General features: G+C 37.5%; 1 protein-coding gene across 8 annotated transcripts in view; it reads right to left on the reverse strand.

Annotated features, from left to right (window-relative positions):
• The window catches only part of LOC117414616 (protein piccolo), a 111,543-nt gene that overhangs the window by 62,513 nt on the left and 28,174 nt on the right, over positions 1–20,856 (reverse strand). For 7 of the 8 annotated variants that reach the window (XM_059027361.1, XM_059027359.1, XM_059027360.1 and 4 more), the window contains exons 4-6: positions 8,881–9,492; positions 2,909–8,183; positions 521–2,517 (exon numbers count right to left, since the gene is read on the reverse strand). In XM_059027361.1, coding sequence (XP_058883344.1) covers positions 521–2,517; positions 2,909–8,183; positions 8,881–9,492 — 7,884 coding nt within the window. The remainder of the gene's footprint in view (positions 1–520; positions 2,518–2,908; positions 8,184–8,880; positions 9,493–20,856) is intronic. The other variant, XM_059027363.1, reaches the window with a different exon arrangement.

Raw genomic sequence — 20,856 nt, forward strand, 5'->3', positions numbered from 1 at the left:
ATTGCATCTAGAGTATTTACAAACCAGTCCAGGCACGTACAGAGGGTCTGCATAATACTGTAATAAGCGCACAGTAAGTGAAAGATTATAGTCAAATGTAAACCGAAACATCTATTGGAGGCTAGGAGTGTATAATAAAATACAAGTTTGGTGAAGATCAAGGCAGTTATGGGGTTCATCATATGGTGTGACAGACAGACAAACAGACAGATGGAAACGATCAGCGCATAAGGGTCCCCATTTTTTCAATGAGGATCCTAAATATATAAATAAATGATGGCTGATATAACAATGTGATATTTTAACACATGATATTTAAATCTTACATGAATTAGATATTTAGAAACAGGATATACTGCTCTGTATCCATTTTATAGAATGTTTTCGCAAAAGTCTGTTTTTTTTATGTATCAATAGATTCAATTATTGACAAACTATACATTCTGTGGATATTTGAAGTGTCATTTCAACTATGTAACCTTACACAATCATATAAAATCATTTAAAAACATATTCTTACCGAATAACCATCAGAATACTGGAAATGAGGCCTGGTACTTTCATCAGCTGTAGGACTCAGTGGCTTTGGATCAGACATAGACCTCTGCATCATCTTCATTGTTCTAGGGCTGGGAGGAGGAGCTGTGGACGCTTCAGATGTCGACATTTTCTGTGGAGTAATCTCAGCACCAAGAGCTTTTTCATATGGCACAAATTCTAACGATTTACTTGGAGACACAGGAGAAATAGGAGAGTACAGAACTTTAGGAGATTTTGGAGGTGATGGAGCAACTTGCAGGGAAGAGTCTGCTTTCAGGTGGGTGGAATAACCTATCTCTAATGGCGTTGGACGCTTCTTGTCTTTTTGAGGCGAGTACTGGCCAGTTTGTTTATCTGTGTCTACTTCTGTCTGGCAACTTAAGCTACTACCTTTATATGTCTTTTCTGGGGCAGATATATGTTTTTTTATGTCTACCTTGGTATCCATTCGTGCCCTTATTGAAGGTGTCCTTATAGTTCCTACAGGTTCAGTTTGAACTGAAATTTCTGTCACAGTCTGGATTGCGATGCTGGATACTTTAGAATTGTGCTTATTTTTATCTGTCTCAGTGCTGTCGCCATATTTGCTTACCCGTGACCTTCGTCTTGACCGAGTAGGGATGTCCCAATCTTCTTGGTCCTCATCATCTGTCTGAACACTGGTGTCAACACTCTTCTTGGTTCTCCGTCTCCTGCCAGTGTAAGATCTGTCCACACCATCTTCATCGTCTGTTTGCACTCCACTGTCTACAATCTTTTTGTGTGATCTAACATCATCATGCAATGGTTTGTCAGGTTCCTCGTACTTTCCATGTAATCGTGGCATAGAGCTTCTCTTTTCCAGCTGTCTATCTTCTTGTACATCAATGTCTTTTAATGACATTTCGGAGACAGAGTTGGGCAAGCTAGGGATAAACTGAGCTATCCCTTCTGAGGGAACTGTGTACCAGGTAGCATTTTGTTGAAGCTCAATCCCGGATACAGCAGATGAGGGTGCAGTTTCATCCTGTATTGGCCAATACTGGCCATTCTCTCCTGCTCTATACTGTGTATCCTGCAGTACTTGTTCTGAACATGTCTGTGGTGAAGCACTGCCAGATTGGTCATAGCTATACTGATAGATCTGTCGAATCTTTTGCTCTTCAAGTTGTTGCTGCAGTTGATGCTGTAGCTGCTGAATTTGCTCAAGCTGCATCTGTTGCTGGGCAAAGGTCTCCTGTTGCATCATTAAGTGAGCATGTCGCTCTTCTTCTTGCTGTAAAAGGAGCTGGTGCTTCATAGTATGCAGTTCTTCTAATTCTTGTTGGACTATCAGTTTATCCTGTTCACGGAACCTTTGTATCTCTTGGCGTTCCCACTCCAGTTCTTCAGCTAGGCGCAGCTGCTTAAGCTTTTCAAGTTCAAGAAGTTCACGTTCCATTTGATACTGTTGCTGCTTACTGTCATCATATGCAATGGGTGAGGCCAATGCCTCCAGGGACAAGGCTATAGCATCTAATGATGCATCTGTATATGACTCAGAAGCTGTTGTTACAATAGGAATCAACTCACTCTGCCCGGTCATCAATGTTTCTAATGGTCTACTCTGTAAACTTGTTTCAAGACCAGCTGTTCTTTCTTGACCAGTAGCTGTGATTGTTAAAAAACTGTATGACCTGGGAAGTGGTTGGTTCTGTAGACTTGACAAAGATGGCATGGTATCACTAGTATGCAGTCCAGACCAATCTTTGTATGTTGTGCTAAAGACAGATCCAGGCTGTGTAGTGATGGCAAACGTAGATGGGACTGGAGCTGCCACTGAAGAATATACAACACCATTGGATGATCTTAATACACTGTTTACTCCATACTGGGTTCCAATTGGTGGGGTTATTCTTGCGTGTGAATACTGTGGAATACTGATTCCAGTTCCTGAAATCACTTGTCTGGTCTCTGGATAGGGACCAATGCTCTTGCTTGAATAGTTCATAACTTCACCTGTAATCATATGGTCAAAATTATAGCTCAGTCCTTATCAACAATTATGTTTTCCAAAGTTATTTTCAAAGCCATGCCATCCAGATGATTTTAAAGCAAAATAGAATGCATGCAACATCTTCAGTGTGTTCAAATTAGTAAGATGCGAAGCACAAACACTGCGGGATAACATGCAGGCACATGCAAGCACCTGTGCGCAAAAGAAAAAAAGAAAAAAAAGGTGAACAAAAATTATACCCGTACCAAAATATGTTGTCAATTTACTGTCCAAAATGCAAACAGATGAATTACAAAATAAAAAAGGAAAAAAAAGAATAGAAAAATCAGCCAGGTATGAGCTGGGGTAACCCATGATATTTTAATTAAAGATCAATCGCTGTGTCATACTGACCTGCAGATCGTCTTCCAGAAGTAAGGTCCACGGCACCCTCTGTCACAGCACTACGATAGTCAAAGCTGTTCTTGCTTTTGTAAAGAAACAAACCAGCCTCTGCTAAGTTGGTTTCAGACATGGAAGGTTTCATGCTACCAATACCTCGCATGCCATAAGGTCCTGGGCGGTCATATTGATAATGATCATCTCTGTACCCAAAACGATCTTCAGGCAAAGTTGTTGCAGGCTGCTGTGATGTGCAGATCCCTCCAAATGGAAGTTTATAGACAACATCACAGCAAACAGCTCTTCTTCCTGCAGTTAGGTCCACAGGTTTGTCATCTTCTTCTATAATGGTAGTAACCACATCTGAAGTAGATTCATTAACAGCCACCATCGTTCGAAGAGGCTTTGTAGTGCTTAGGTCCACAGCTCCATTCTGAACAGATTCTGGGTTTGTAGAAACATCATTGAAGCCATTGGTTATGCCTGTAGGAGCAACAGTTACAGGCTTTCCAGCTCCTATGTATGCAGCAGTACCAAAAGACAGATTTATAGGGGCTTCTGAACTGCTGGTGGCTAGAGACTGACTATCCAAGGTTCTGTAGGTTATTTGGGCAACAGGCTCAAAAGGCTTCAATGTTGTCAGTTGTAGTGGCATTGACATTGCATGACCTACATCCATAGGTCTCTCACCTGCACTGCTGTAAGCTGCTATAGTAGCAGTGCAAGTCACAATGGTTATGCTCTCAGTCACAACGGCCAATGTAGATACTGGTGTTGACCCAGTACTCAGATTGACAATAGCTGACTGCACAGCACTTATCTGCCGTCCACTGCCTTCACTTGACCAAGACTGCCGTCTTGAATCCACAGAACCAGTGGATAAGTCCATTCCTTTATCAGTCATCTCAACATCTAGCTTTGTTAAAGTACGGAGATCAATCACATCACCAATGTTGCCATTTTCTTTACTTCTTGTAGGTTGTTGATGTTTAGCTGTTTCTGGGGGAATGGTAATGACAACACTAGCAACATTTGTAGTGGGTAACCTTTCACGAACAAGAGAAACTGTAGTTCTTTGAACCTCTGTGGTCACAACTTGTGCTACTAGGTTGGGCAAAGTTACAGGAGGTTTTGCTGAAGTTGAAACTGAGGAATAAACATGACTCACACTTGAAACATATTTATCTGGACCCATAACTTCTTGGCTTTCCACAGATTTTGTATACTGAGTAAAAGGCATAGGTGGCATGCTTGATTGTCCCTGTTGCTTTGATGAATACCCTAAAGGAGCCTGGGTTGTTATAAATTCTGTTGGCGTGCCAGGCTCAGATGGTAAAGTGATAACCACATAGGTTTCATGAAGAGAATTAGTATATCTTGGTGAGGATTTATTAGAATAGGGAGACATAGGGGATGAAGGGGATATCAATCTACATTCAGCTGGGGCGATTAAATTTAGTGTCATAGCAGTTGTGCTTGGTGGGACGAATGATCTTGCTTGTGAATCCCCTGTATATCCCTTGGTAGTTATGGTTGGCTGGGCTACCCCTGGTTTAGGGGCAATTGGAGGCTTAACTCCTTCTACTGTTCTGTGACCAAACAACAACCCTGCTGGAATGGATACTGGCTTAGGTGGAACAGGTGGAGGAACTGGGGTTTTCATATTAGGAATCACTGAGCCTTTTACTGATGGACTTGGGCATGTGGTTATAATGGTTGCCTGAGCATATGTTACTGTTGTGGAAACTGGAACTGTTGCAATAGTTGGAATTAATGCTGGTGTACTAACTGGTGGTTTCTTTTTGTGGTAAACAGATAGCTTGGGTAAGGTTGGTGGTGGTAATGGAGGAGGAGGGGGGGGAGGAGGTGGTGGAGGAGGTGGTGATGGCACTGGTACATGTACAGACTCCTGAGAAGGGCGTTTGAAAAACGAGAATACTTGAGAGGAAATAGACGGGGCTGACGAGGTTGTAGAGGGGATTCTTGACAGGGTGGTTGTGACAGCAGTAGAAACAGTTGTAGATATTGAGGAATTATACTGTGGTACAACAGGGAAAGGGGATACACTTACAACAATAGGAGGAGTACTAGAAATTGAACAAGTAGAGGCTGATGGAACTGTGCTAGTAGCCTGAAAGACAGCTCGAGCAGCAGCAACCCCTGTTGAACACATCACTGCTGTTGTTTTAGGTTCATAAGGTTTTAATACCTCTTCTGATTTTGTTACAATTGGTTTCCTCACCACTGTGTGAGTAACATCAGTAGAACTGTCTAAACCAGGCACAGAGATTACAACATGGTCTATGCTAGGTGACACTGTTAGGGGTGCAGTAGTGGGAGAAACCTGTGCAAGGGAAACACTGACTGAAGTTGGATTGGTCACTGATGAATTTATTTCAGCTCCTGACTGAGGGGGGGCAACTGACGTAACCATTGGTGTAGATTTTGAAAATGTACTATCTTCAGCTTTAGATGGTATGTCAACTATTACAGAGTCTCTGTATTTGGGAACACTAAATGCATCAGCAGAAGTGGTGGCGGCAGCAGTTGATTTTGTTGCAGAAGAGACCTCAGCTACAAAGACTATGCCTGTAGTACTTTGGAATGAAGATACAGGTGGTGGTGGTGGTGCTGGTGGTGGGTGTGTGTGTTTCATTGAAACTGAAATAGGGGTAGACCCAGAAGTTGGTGTTTCACAAACTACTGAAGTGGGACTTGTCATTGAAGATGTTACTGTAGATGTGGATGTTGTACTTGCAGTTGATGTCCGTATACTGATGTTTGTAGCATGATGAGATGCTTCTGATGAAGCTGTTGAGTGGGGCTCCTGTGACTCACTTGCATACTCATTTATGAACGCCTCTTCAATATCTTCCTCTGCTGTAAAGTGTTGTGTAATTGTGACATCAGGAATGGGGTATATTGTGCTGCTGAGTGGAGCTACTGTGACTACTACTGATGTACACGTTGCATGACCTGTAATGGGAGCTGACATTATAGATTCACCATGTATTTCCCTGAACCCAGTTGCAGATAAAGTTATAGACAGGTCTGATGAAACAGGAGGAGGCTGGGTTGGGCTGGTCCCAGGTGTCAGAATAGCCCTTTGTCGCTTCATAAGCTCCTCATAAGCGGCATCTGCAACCAACAGTGGTTTCTCTTCCTTTGTAGAGGGTTCTACACCTCCTGTGGAATCTGAAAACTGGCTTGTCTTACTGACAGAAGGTGGCAAACTCATGGCATGCTGAGGTAATGTTTCGTTTGATGGCTGTGAATAATAATATTCCTCTTCTGTCTGATATTTCTGTGTTTGCATCATATCATCAAAAACCTGATCCGGCGATCTTAATTTCTTTCCAGGTTCCTGCACTACTCCTTTGCTTGATTCTTGTTGTGCAATCAAGTAGCTGCTGTCTGTTGTTCCACTGTATGTGTCTTCTACTAATGATTCATAAATATAGTCTTCAATTAGCATACCTCCATATAATGGCTCCTTCTCATGTGTTACATCTGTTTCCTTCTGACTTTGAAGCAGTTTAGCTTTCTGCATCATTTCTTCATAAACTTCATCAGCACATTTTAAAGATTTTGGAGTAGTAGCCTTTTGGGATATATCAATATTCTTCTCGTCAGTTGGAGAATACAAGGATACAGATGTAGGTAACTTGTACACCTTTTGAACTGCTAGAATTTTGTCTGGGGAAATTTCAAAACCTTCAGGTTCAGATTCAATACTTGGAGAGTATTCAGAGCAAGAAGACCTATGGAGTTCCTCCATCTCTGCTGCTTGACGTAACTCCTCTGTAGGAGATGCATCTTCAATTGGGGACAGATTGCTTGGTGGTGTTTTAGGACGCTCGCGTCTCCTCTGTGCTCTTAGTTCATCTTTGTCTTTCTTGGATTTCCTGCTGGAGCTTTTTCTCTGCTGCTGTTCCAGCTCACGCTGCTTCTCTTGTTCCATAAGGAGTTCTTCTTCTTCTCGCAGCTCTTCTTCTTCAGAAGAGTCTTCAATAGTAGGGAGGACTTGGCCATGGGCTCGGTGTCTGGCCTTTCTTTGTTGTTTACTTTCTCCACTCATTTTTTTGTGACTGGGACTACTGTCACTGTCTTCATCAAGTGATGACACAGATGTAGGTGAAGTTCCAGGTGTAAAGCTGGATGCATGTAGACTGGATGAACCTTCACCTCTTGATCTATCCTCAGGAGAGTCAGTTAGGCTTTCCATCTCAAGCTCTCCCTCATAGCCTTCCTGACTCCCTTGTTTCTTTGTCCCTTCTATATATGGTGTTGCAGTGGTACTGTTTAGCTCAATTGTCTTAAAACGTCTGAGGCCTCCTCCACTTGAGACAGAGAGTTCTTCATTTTCCTGACTTTTGGTTTCTCTGAACTTTGACTCTGGGTTTACATCATACACTTCCTCTTCCTGATCACGATCGTGCCATGAATGTCTCCTCCCTGGGTCATCCTCATGACTTGTGCTACTTTTTTTGGTTAGTCGTTTGCTTTTCCCTGCTGTACTTTTCCCTTTGCTTTTTCGATCCTCATGCTCTTTTTTCTGCTCTGCACTAATTTCTTTAATCTGAGTCTTAATGTAATCATCCTCATCAGAAGCAGAGGCATCCTCATCTGCACTCATTCCAATGATCTGTTTCCGAATAAAATCTTCATCTCCAGAACCCTGATTATCCTCTTGTTTGTATTCATCGCTACTGGAGGATCCAATACTTACCCTCCTTTTTCTTTGCGGAAGAGGGGAGTGTTCACTTTCACTGCTGTCTTCAATGGAATCATAACGTTGCCTACTTGCTGAACTATCATTCTTAGAATCATGACCTTTTCTGCCATATTTGCTAGGTGATGCATCACTCTGATCTTCCTCTTCCAGAGCTTCTTCATCCTCTTCTTGGATGTCTTCTAGATCCTCCTCGTCTGAACTGCAAGATTCTGGGGTGATTGGCAATGTTCTAGATCTGTGGCGATCCCTTTCCTGCTCACCATAAAGGCTGTATGGATCTTTTTCAACTGTGCTTGTTTGGGCTTCTAAAATTGAAAGCATAGTGCTTTCTAGCTTGGCCAAATCTGATGGACTTGAAGGACTACTCTCTTGAGAAAGTGAGTCCTTTTTTGAAGGCTCTTTAAGCAAGTCCTTTTCATTGCTTGGAGCAAGACTTGGGATTTCCCCTAGTGAACTTGAGATACCATCAGATGAGTAGCCAGTATCACTTAAACCTTGGGGGCTTTTCTGCTGTGAAGAACCTGAAATATCAGATTTATCATCTTCCTTTTCCTGTAAATGACAATTGTGTCAGGTTAATTTAAAATAAAAAATAATTATAAACTTTTTCAATCTAGAAAACAATTGCCAAGACACACACATTTATTAATGTGTTGATCTTTAAAGGGTAAAATGCCATTTCTAATCTGTTTCAAAATAAACATTCCTATTTTCCTCACATTTAATAAAACTGAAGCAGTAACAAACACAATCAATCTCTTTTTGTGTAGTGTGATTGTTATTTATGCTGAGGCTTTTTAATTACCTTTGAGTCATGGCACCATAACTATTACTTGTTCATAATTATAACGAACATGTTAACAGCAAATAAGGAATTTCTCCCTAGTTTACCTCTATTTAAGTAAAGTAACACAATGTAATTAATTCCTAAACATTTGCCTACTTTTAATGCAGTTATTCATGAAAAGCTAGAATATGTGTGCTAATATATAAAAATGGTTTTTAAACACTTTTGCTCTTTCTGCTTTATAAGTCAATGCAAACATTAAATTTGTTATAACTTGTCTGATATGTATTTACAATACTTTAATTTGCAATAGTATTTGCTAGTTTTTTTTTAAATTTATTTATTTTAAATTCTGTGAGAAAATAATAGGGTGATACAAGTGATTTCTAGAACTGCTGGCAGGTAAAAGCCTGGTGGCCAACACCTTTTTTTCTGGTTGGTTCCACTCCATCAAATACTTACAGGCTTTTCTTTCACAATTTCCACTTGAATGGGTTTTTTCAATGACTGTGCTTCGACTGGAATCTCTGTCATTTGCTTCTTCTCTTGTGTCCTGGAGAAGGAGGTTTCTGCTGACTCAGTATTAGGACTACCCTCTGCTTGCTTACTTACTTGAAGAGATGGAGTAGTTTTCCGAGGTGTGTCTGGCAAGGGCTTCGTAGGCTCAGTGACTGAAGCTTTCTCATTTTTGTCTATCTTGACCTCAGATTGGCTTATGTCTTTAGGCTTCTGCGGTGGTGTTTTGTCAAGAGAAGGTGTCCTTGTCAATTGCTTTTGAGGTATTTTCTCATCCCTCTTTTCTATCACAGGGACTGTGGGTGTTTCCCCTTGATATGGCTCTTCCTCCTTTTTTTGCTGCACTTGTATAGGTTTAGGTGGTCTGGGTTCAGTGATGATTTCAGTGCTTTTTTGAGTAGGTGGCTGTTCTGTGGGCCCAGGCTGAATTTTAGGTCCTGGGGGCTGCTTGGCTGCTGATTTCACGGAGACAGGCATTGGCGGTGTCATTTTTCCCATGTCTCCAAGTTGTCCAGTGAGGGCCCTTTGTGTCTGGCAGTTTAAGCAAAGCCATTCTTTCTGTAAAAGAAACAGTGGGCATAATATGTTACTATCAATTTGATCCAAGTGAAATGAACTGTGTTAAGTTGCTAATTACATTAATCATTTGAGCACCAGAGTTTTACAAGTTAATGTACAACATAACAACTTATTGTAACATGTTTTACCTACTGCTACATATTTTAACAAAGGGATAAACTGATATGGGTTTCATACTGTCTCTGTGGGGATAAGTTATACAGAGCCCAGGGTTTTGTTTAAGCACAACCAAGTAAATATTTGCCTACATGTCCACAACCATGTAATTATAAAGCACTGGCTCCATGTAATTACACCCATATAGCTGAATTAGATGATGAATCACCCAAATGTAAATAAACAAGAAGCTCCTGTTTCCTTAAAGTGTTATCCAAATAAAATACTCTAGATTATCATTTACCCAACACACTTTACCATACAGATCTAGGAAATGCAAAGATAAACATTATTTAAAATGACTGCTACTCGTATTAAGAAGCAGGATGTGAAATAATCTCTCCACCTTTAATATCGTTGGAAGTGTGTATTTAATTTAAATAAAAACTATATCAATACAGAACAATTAATAGAGCAAACATTGCATTAGAGAAACTTTTAAATGACTGTCAGTTTTTAGTATATTCTTTATTTTAGATATAGTGAAACAAGAGGAATAATTTTCAGAAGTAAAAGACATCCTGCAAAAATAATTTGAAAAAACATTTAATTTCTGAAAAACATTGTGTGGAATGCTGATGAATTTCAGGCATTATGTAACAAAAAAAAAAAAAAGAATAACAATAGGTATGACAATCTAAAAAACAGTATGCATATTTGAAAGTGCTCTTGCTATGGTATTCAATTATAGATATTTTACATGTGATATCTGTAGCTGTGATATCTGTAAATTGATTGATTTTAAAAGGGCATTCAGATAAAAAAAGGTACTGATTTATACAAAGATTTGTTTGAGAGTAATTTAATGTTTAATGATTTAATATATATATATAATTTTCAAGACATAGCAATAGCTCTTATTATGTATCCTTAAAAGAGCCACTCAGGGTAAAAGCAATAGCCTACAGTATGCAATCGTGTTCCCTCAGATGTTTCCAAGGCAATACTATTCCCAGAATTCCACGCAACAGCATCAGGGTCACTTGTGTGAAACTGATTTGCATGAAATCATTCTTATGACAAATGAGTGCAGGTGGATTTTTTCAATGCATCTGACCTCCAGTTCTTTGTCTTACATAGTTGCATTGTGAGTGTTGTTTTCTGATATTTAATACAGGGCCCTGTTTAAAAACCTTAAAAAAAGATCAATGTGCATAAAACTGGAAACTGAGCAGTTTTATTCCTACCTTATATATATATATATATATATATATATATATATATATATATATATATATATATATATGGGTCATTCTACAGAAAGGGGACACATTGGGGTTCCAAAAAATGGAGAAATTGATGTGATATTTTTTTTTTAGTGAAACAACCAAAATAAAATAAGATAAAATCTTATCTGTATGTAACATAACTCAGCTGAGCTGAAATTTTAGGCCCTGGCCACACTATGCCTTTAAACTGTATTAGTTGCCTTTAAACCGGCTTAAAAGTGTTAAATACGGTTAGCGTCCAATTATTTTATATGTAAACTTAAGAGCAATGCAAATTACTCAACATGCACAAATAATGTGCTGCAATCATGATAATAAGGGTCGCAATGAGCGCCACCTGTGCATCGGGCTATTTAGCGGCTGCATTTACAGCCCAGAGGTGAGGTGAGTTAGGAGTGCAGAGAGCAGTAGGCGCTGTATGAGATTTGTGGAGCACGAAAATCAAAGCAAACAAAATAATATGTCAGAGGAAGGGCAGCAAAGTCCTCTTTTGCACACGGAAAAAATATATCTATTTTTTGTTTGTTGTTGTTGTCATGGTGCGGTGTGTCGTACAGCACATTCGCTTGTCGCATCGCGTCGCGTCCGGTGTGTAGAGGCCTTTACTCTAAAAAAAGTGTAAAAACAGTAAAGCATTAAGCTATGCACTGCCTGGCCCTTTAGTCTGTGCATTTCTACCCTGCTGGACTTGGTGGGGTTGAGGCCTTTATTGATTATTTCATCTTACATAACCCCCCCTTACTGACTAAATATCTTGGCGACTCGTGACTTGAAAAACTGGTGTAGTAGAAAAACTCCAAATGTAGCTGTATTTTTGCCATTTTAACAGGGCTACATCAAATTCACTTCGTTTTTAGCACATATTTTTGCTGACTGAAAAAGTGAAAGTCCCACACGAGAACAAATATAATGGCGAAGGGTCTTAGACACTCTGGTTATGTTAGTAAGGTTTGAAAGTTTGAAATAAACTGCGCACTTACATATTCTCTACCCACTTACGAAAAACATAAAAATATATATTTTTATTTTTAAATAATAAACCCTGGCAGCAGTGGTGTAGCCAGGATTTTTTTCCAGGAGGGGATGGAAATGGTAACTTTTTTTAAGGTGAGTAATCACAGTGGTGCAATTGGTAACCTGATTTATTATTCGTGCACTGACGTTTTATTTTCGAAAAATAAAGAACAATTAAAAAAAAAAAAAACATTAGATCCAATAACCAAATACACTGTTGTGCAATATAGTTAAAAAAAAGATTCCGTTTAGAACACTTCCGATTAAAAACAAAAAAGGAACTACAAAGCAAAGGACTTTTAACAAGCGCATCAGATTTCAATTTCACATTATGATAACAAATAGAAAAGAACTATATGTAATTTCATTCATACTTATGGTTGTTGATTTTTTTAACTAACATTTTGTGTTCAAAGCAAAGCAAACCATTTTATTTAATCTCACAAATCCTAACTAATTTAATTACTGTTTGACTGGGGCAGGACTGCCGGGTTCATAAAAAGTTTTCTACTATTTAGACAAATTAGGACGACCAAAACAAATAGCTAATTTTTAAATAATTTTTTCCTTTCTCCTACCGCTGTCAAGCCATACTTCACGTCTTTCACTCAGTGTTACGTCACGTTGCGCGTCTGTTTGGACTGTAAAGTGTAAAAGCTGTGTGCATTGTCCAATCAGAAGAGTTCAAGGTTGAACCTCTCACAAATGACAGTAAATAGCCCAATCACAAACAGAAATTTGAAACGTGCGCTTTGGCAGACAGCAAGTATGTCATTGGTCAGTTGTGAGTGGCGGTTCATGTGTATAGTAATTGAAAGCGGTACTGATTGAAGCGTATTGAGGCCACCAAAAAAAAAAAATCCTTTCAGCACTATTTTTTTCCTGTAACACAGTGGGTAAGCCACTGACTGGCAGAAATCTGGGGGGGGGGGGGGGGGGGGGCACGTGACCAAGCGTGCCCCCCCTACGTGTTGCCACTGTATGAGCATCAAAAGAAACTTCAATTATATGTGGAAAAAATTCACAAGATGACACTTTTTATTGTGCTGATTAACAATTGAAATCACAAAGATGCTGCAAAATGATCTGTCGATCTTGGGCAGGTGTTGTGAATCTTGGTCTCCCAGTTTGTGGCCTGTCATTGACAGAGTGTGTCTGGTTTACCGTCTCGCCAGGTTTGAAATTGCTGGCTGTGAACACCCAAGACGGCGAGCCACAGTATGCTGCCCTAGTCCAGCCTCCAACATGCTGATTGCACGAAGGCGCTGCTATCTTGACAGACGTGACATATTGTTTTTTTTTTTCTGTGATTTTCTTTATTTTATTGCTTGCAATTCAACAGCTGAAATCACTCCATATCCAGTGTCCAATCAACTGTCTCACTAATTAGGTGAGTAAGTGCATATGCTTCAGTCTTAGACACTCAAGCGTGTCATGGTCAAGGATGAGTGACTAAAAAGAAACCAAAAACATTTTGTCAATGTCCATCATTTATATACCTTATTTTGTGTTATAATAGTGATAAGTTTATTTTGATACTCGGTATATATATATATATATATATATATATATATATATATATATATATATATATATATATATATACTGTAATATACAGACTACTTGGGTACACCCCACACACCCCCACACATCTGTATATTACAGTATAAACGTACAGGCTGTTGTGTCTTATTACTGTAAATGTGAACCATACTAGAGGGATAAAGGTAACATTCTAAAGCTGAGAAGATGTGCACAACAGTTAGAAGTAAAAAGGCCATAGATCTTCTGTTAAAATGAAAAGTGTTAAGCATAGCACCAGCTGGCCGGAAAAGGTTATTCCAGTGAGACTGCTTCTCTAGGAAGCATGTTTTTTTTTTTTTTTTTAAATCAATCTGCACTTGTGCTTCATAGTATGGGCATTATGATGTAACACACTCCCACCAGATTTACAGAAAGGCTTACTCTAAATCCCGGAAAGACCTAGAATCCCTGATTTCCTGAAGTCAAAACAAGCAATGAGTGAAATGAATGTGACTGATACGACAGCAGCATAAATAAATACAAGGATGTGGATTTCTCGTTATAGTGTTATAATTTTGTTATAATATTTAGACAATTAAGAAGTGTCACATAGTCTGGAACAGACAAATGATGATTTTTTTTTTTTGTTTGTTTTTTTTAAAGATACAGAAGTAGATGTATTATATACATAATTTAAGATTATGAATATTTTAACATGTACAGCAAGAAAATGAAACTAAATAACTAACTTAATGGTTTGAAACGGTGGTGTATGAGAACAATACACATAGTAAAATTCACTGCACATAAACTAACCTGCCAGGGATAATGGTCCACTATAATACTCGTCCATTATGTAAAAGATCAAGAATGCAATCATTTTTTTAACATCAACTGGCATTATGTGTCCAAAGAGAGTGCCTGAATTATTTAAACAATTTAGTGATCAATATTTAATCAACATCAACAGATCTGTGTGCGAAGGTGGAGGTGTATATCATATGTTCTAAAAAAAATCCCTGATAGACACCTAAAATTACCAAAATTCCAATGTGAACACCACTTTTATTTCCACAACAGACTGGAGTACAGTGGTGCTGTAATAGACATACTGCAAAACTGCTCGCTAGTTGGAATCAGAGGGATTTGTGCAAACATAGCAAAGGTATGGATCCCAAGATCAATTGCTGTGAGTTGCAGGAAAGCTGGAGGAGATGTAGAAAAGGTGTGTCACATCTAAAATTATTGATTTAGCGCCACAGATATTTTTGTGCAGTGCAGTGTGTATAATACATCAATTTCCAGCATTGCATTTGATACCTGCAGCATTCAAATATTGCACTGAATAGACTAAAATGAAATCAAAGGGAATTTTTGACCAGTGATGCTACTGTAAATAAAAACATGCTGCAAAAAATACCTGAGAATATTAAAATATATATGTAGTTTTTTTCTAAGGATATTTTATGTGGATATTGTGATATCTAAGTATAACATATTTAATATACATATGTTTTCTTTAAGATCCCCCTAGCATTTTGAAAAACAAAGACTTTTGTGTACAGTGAAGGGTAAAGATGTGGGATTTACTGTAGTGCAGGTTTCAAGCATAGGGAACCAAGTGGTGTCAAAAATTTGCATTGGTATAATAATTAATGTTTTTTTTTTTCTTTTAATTATTTACTGAATCTGTGCAGGATATTTGCTAGTACTACAGACACTGAAAACGTCAGTATCACATTGTCAGGCCAATGTATGGTTTCTGTAAATATAGGGAAATGACCCCTGTTGTGAGAAAGGTCAGGAGAAAAAGTGAAATGTTGACTGGAGGTTGAGACTTCACATTTGTAGGATTATATAACACTGTATACCAAATGTGTTAGTGATTTGATAGTGACATTATGATGTCTGCCATATTGGTCATTTGACTTTAGGTTTCTGTTCTGTAATATTTGGTATATAGTTCTATTACTGGGGCTGTCCAGTAAAAAATAAAGTTTCACTGCTACCTTATATTAACCTCACAGTATTTCTGCCACCGACAAGCAGTGCACATGCTATTCTTCTCCTGCTCGTGTTAACTAGCATCTAATTTGCTGGACCCATCCTACAAGCGAATCAGTTTTGAAAATGCTTTGTAAGTACGCCCCTCTATGTATTGACTGTATAAACAAAAACAAAAACAAAAGCGCGCCACCTTGTTTCCAGACCAATGTAAATAAAATATTATTTTAAATTGAAACTAAATGATTTCAGGTTTTTTTAAAAAATGTTACTTCATTATTTTTAATTTGGTCTACTTAGTAGCCTAGACAATTAACACACAATAGATCATGGTCCTATACAGATGCTCAGAATGAGCTGGAGGGGTTAGTGACAGTCTATTGCTCCCAGTACGCTGGGAAAACCAGAAATGTCATAGAAATTTGTTTTCATTATTATTATTATTATTATTATTATTATTATTATTATTATTATTATTATTATTTATTTCTTAGCAGACGCCCTTATCCAGGGCGACTTACAATCGTAAGCAAATACATTTCAAGTGTTACAATACAAGTAATACAATAAGAGCAAGAAATACAATAACAATTTTCAGGGCTTGTAAGTACACCCTGACTTTAGTGAAAATTAGGTACTTGGGTGTTCGTACAACACAGGAGAAATAACGGACTGGGAAATGCGTGTTTTAAATAATTGCAACTGTTTAAAACATGCTTTCAAACATTCTTAACACATTAAACCATTAGTTAAAATGATGCTAACAGCATTGCGTTTGTTTAGTACATTTCACGCTACACTTCCGACTGGTTTGCATGTGGTCTGTAACGATTGCGACAGACACAACACTTTAGTAAATCTACCCCTAAGTGTTGTTTTTGCAGTTCTTCTCTCTGGTTATTCCTTCACATACAGTGTTTCTGTATTTCTATAATTATTTTCTTTATTATCTCATTTTACATCAAACTTGCAGATTTAAATAATTACCCTTGTATGTTGAAATATTTTATGGGGCTTTATGCATATCAAAATCATTTGTTGGAAAAATAGTATGTGAGTATGAAGACACATTGCAATTCCACCCACAGTCCACACATTTTAATTAGTCCTCTTCTTTCTTTTATATCTGTGTTGCACTCTGTTGATGAATAGTGACTAGAATAATTACTGTAGCTACGCTGTTTATAGTCTCAGGGGTTATATGCAAGTGCTGTTTTCTCCACACTTGTTATACAATGCATGTTCACAAACAATGTTTTATTCCTAGTTGAAAAAAAAGAAAAAGAAACATTGATTAGGTTGAAAACCGCTGCACTTATACTTGAGAGACTCATAGTATACTGTGGCTTATTCCATTGGGTCACCACTGTGTTTCACTACAATTTCCATTAACATTTTGAATTGCTCATTAACACTGGATCCTGTCCATAACATTTTCTGCCCATGCATTAGTATGAATCTATTATTATTTGTATCTGAAATACAGTGCCTGCACCTTCAAAATGATTGTGTTAAAGAATACTGCACAAGCCCTGGAACAGAAACCAATGTAACTCAAATAGCTCAACAAAGGGCTTGGAATTAATTATCTACAGCAGCAAGGATTTTCTTCCTTAACTTTGTGTTAATTTTTTTAATGATTTTCCCCTATAAAATTGCTACATTTAGAATTTTAAAGATTTTGTAAGAAAAAAAAAAGCTGGGATGTATACCATCATATACAGTATTATCTTGTCCCCACTACCATTCTATGGATTATCCGAAGGGCATCGGCAGTTATATATTTCAGGAGATGTTGCAGTCAAGCTTGCTTTCACCTACACCACTATACAACTATTGGTTCAGACAGTCTGTAAAATACTGGTGGTGTCTAGAAGAGCCAGTACTCTAACAGTAAGTGGACCTGCCATGCTCATAGCACCTGGTAGTGGGAGAGGCATTGAGTCAGACAATTAAAAATGTAACCCATATTAAGACTATCAGTTTAAAAGCACTGTCTCAACTTCAGAAATCACATGACCTAAATAAGGACGCCATATTAGTTCAGAAATCACTGTCATGGTCAGCAAACCATTTAGCATGCAGGTTTATAACACTACCGTAAATGGCTCAAATGGTTTCTTATATACAAGGCTTTGACATCAGTAGCAGCAGCTTTGCAAAAACAGCTGTCAGGAAGGGTTTATTATATGACATCCATCCTTGATCTAGAGAGTCACGCAAAGCATCTGTGCACCGAGTATGAAGGCAGTATCGTGTTAGGTCTTCATCACAAGGAAACCAAAAAGTCACATGACCCCGATAGGCAGCCATCTTAGGTCACAGGTCAAAGTGAAGGATGCCGTTAGATTTTGCCCGTGGAGTTTACATAACACTGAAAATGTGAAGTTGTCATCTTAAATGGCTTATGAGATATTAGCAGGTGCTGTGTCACTATGATTACCATAAAAGTTATTTACGGTACTGTTGGCAGAGTGTCCCGCCCCTTTGTATTATTATTATGATTTATTATATTTTTATTACGAAAGCTGTCGCCATTATGTGTTATTGTTTTGTGTTTATTTTAAGAACCTCGTGAAGATGCGTGACTGATCAGCTACTGAGTAGTTAATATGCTTCACTGACTTCGATACAAATAAAATCTGACTATCTTCCAGACAACGAGGCAGAACTGAAACTGTAACTGAAACATTGACATGGAAGACTTGAATAATACATACATGTTACTGTACACTTGTGTTCCTTTACTGAGAATAATATAAACTAATTATTGCTGTTCTTTGTTGGCCATGCAGATTATAACACTTATGCTAGCCACACAGTAATTATGTCACTTGATTTACTCATTCATGCACTGATAATTTTCAAATATGTGTTATAATATGCAAGGCTGGGTTCCAAAAGGTTCTTCTAAAAAGACATTATCAGGTTTGGATGGTTGTATGAAATATATTCCTTACTAAAAAAAAAGAATAGTAACTTGAATGACTTTTTTTTTATTTGCAATTATGTCTGAGCAAGTAAAGGAGGTTAAACCTTAGTTTTTGTTTCTCTAGTGTTTTTTTTTTTCTTTTTAGAACACCAACTGTCCATAACTGTTACCAGTATCACGTGCTGTTCATAAGTCAATGCCAAATCATTTACATGCAGTTGCTGTATGCTGCCCAAACAGAGCCCCTGTTTGATTAATTTAGATCAATAATTGATTTAAACACAATATTTTGCTGGTCTTTTACTTGAGTGTAAAATGAATCAATACTAATATTATTCCACCTACAGTATTTTGATTGTATACAGGCCATGTAGTGTGTAATATATTCGCTATTAGGTGGCCTTCACTAACATGACCGTCCCCTGCAGATCTCACAACAGGAGGTACATTAATCTATGTCAAATGAGTGTGCTCTTCCTGACAACTACATTTAACAGCAAATGGAATTCCATTACATAGCAATATAGCTTCCTATTGTTATTTACTGTTCCAGAATTTAGATTAGATTCTATGTAAGCTGTGTTACTTTTTAGCTCAAAATAGATTTGCGCATATATATATATATATATATATATATATATATATATATATATATATATATATATATATATATATATATATATATATATACTGTATAGAAACATGTATTGATTATGCAACATAGTTAATTAACTCTTTCTGGTAGCTGACTAAGTAGTGTAGTAACTATATGGAAGTGTCTGCTACCTCTGTTAAGCATAGTAGACAGCATTTGTTTCTCTGACCTCAACAGTAAAGGTTGTTGCACGCGTGCTGCGACCAGTGAGTATGACCTGCAATGTAACTACAATAGAAGGGCACAGGTGCAATGCACATTAAATACTGAATTCCATTTTTAACATGATGTAACTGAGCAAACAGAGCTCTCCCACCAAGCATGCATTATACTAGGAAATAATAGAATACAAAATAAAGGAGGCAGAATAATAACACAAAATATTTTAATAACCAAAATATTTTAATAACTAGCAATGGCATGGCAGTATTTTGATCTGCCATTGTTAGACTGATTTTGTAGACTCCCATGTCTTAAATTGTTGTGTTTTTTTTTTCTGCCTGGGTGGGAAAGTACCACAAAAGAGAATTGTATTTGATTGTTTATTGTTTATTGTTTATTGTGTTGACGGTTCTAGCTTTAACATTTTTGTATTCAACACTAGAGAGTGTTGTTTTTTCTAACAGGATATCATTTTGGAATTTATTTTTGCATTCTTTCAAACCCAATATCAGAATAACAAGCCACATCGCACTGTTCCAAATTACACTGCGTTTCCAAAACATATGCAAAACTTGATCTAAAATTCAACCCCCTTGGTTATTTGGCTATCCTCATTGATGGAAACTACAGTGCTCCGTGAAGATGTTTACAGCACTAGCACATGAAAAACTGAACCTGGAAAAAAGGAAACCTTGATCATTTGAGATAGACGTGGTCACTGATTAGAGCCATCTGTTTAGATTATAGTATCTGAAAGACTTTTTCAAATCAATGTCTGTCAAGTCTTTGGTGATGTAAGTACATTTTCTATCTTGGCAAAAGTTTGATTTATTTATTTTTGCATCCCTATGTATAGATAAAATTAGAAAAACAAATCCTCAAAAGGTATCCAAACGATAAACAGAATGAATTACACAATAGATAAAGTTGCAAAACCTTTGCTGTGATGCTTCTAAAATCAATATTTTTTTGCCATTAGTTGGTTCTATTCTGCAACCTAATATTTACCCTGATGCAATGCCAAAGCTGTCTAGAAGCAGTGTCAGTCAGTTATCAGCTTTCAATTCACTCAGTGGCTATTTGTTTTTTTATGCATCTATGTTGGGTATGTTGCAATTATTCATCTAACTTGTCTCTGCTGTGTTCATAAGTGTCCAGTATACACAGCATTTGTCATTTTATTTGTTTTAGATATTGATTGCTGTCTTTGTCGTCAGGCTGCACATTGAGGTAGATCATCCATAATTTATATATTTGTTTTCAATGTACAAAACAAACATTATTGTAACCATGGCAATGTTTTCCTTGACAACCGGTATCTCGTCATTATGTACAGCATCATTTTTACTGTTGCATTATGGGTCACAAATAGTACCATAAAGCCTCAATTTACTTGCAAGATAATGAGTTGATGAGCTAGTTATGTTGCACTTTTGAAAAGAGAAATTAGCATTTATTCCAGACAAGTGATCTGTAAATGTATTTGACAGAAATGATTCCGTAAAAATGCAATGATAAATACTAGACATGTGTGTACTTTGTAATAATATTATTCAGTCATGATTTTGTCTCTAGGCAGTGAACAGAGGTTAATGTCTGTTTTGTAGCCAATAGGTTTGCTACTTTTACTTCTATTGACTTATAATTAGGGTTTCTGATTTTCAGAT

Source organism: Acipenser ruthenus, chromosome 7 (genome assembly GCF_902713425.1).
Source record: "Acipenser ruthenus chromosome 7, fAciRut3.2 maternal haplotype, whole genome shotgun sequence".
Taxonomy (NCBI): domain Eukaryota; kingdom Metazoa; phylum Chordata; class Actinopteri; order Acipenseriformes; family Acipenseridae; genus Acipenser; species Acipenser ruthenus.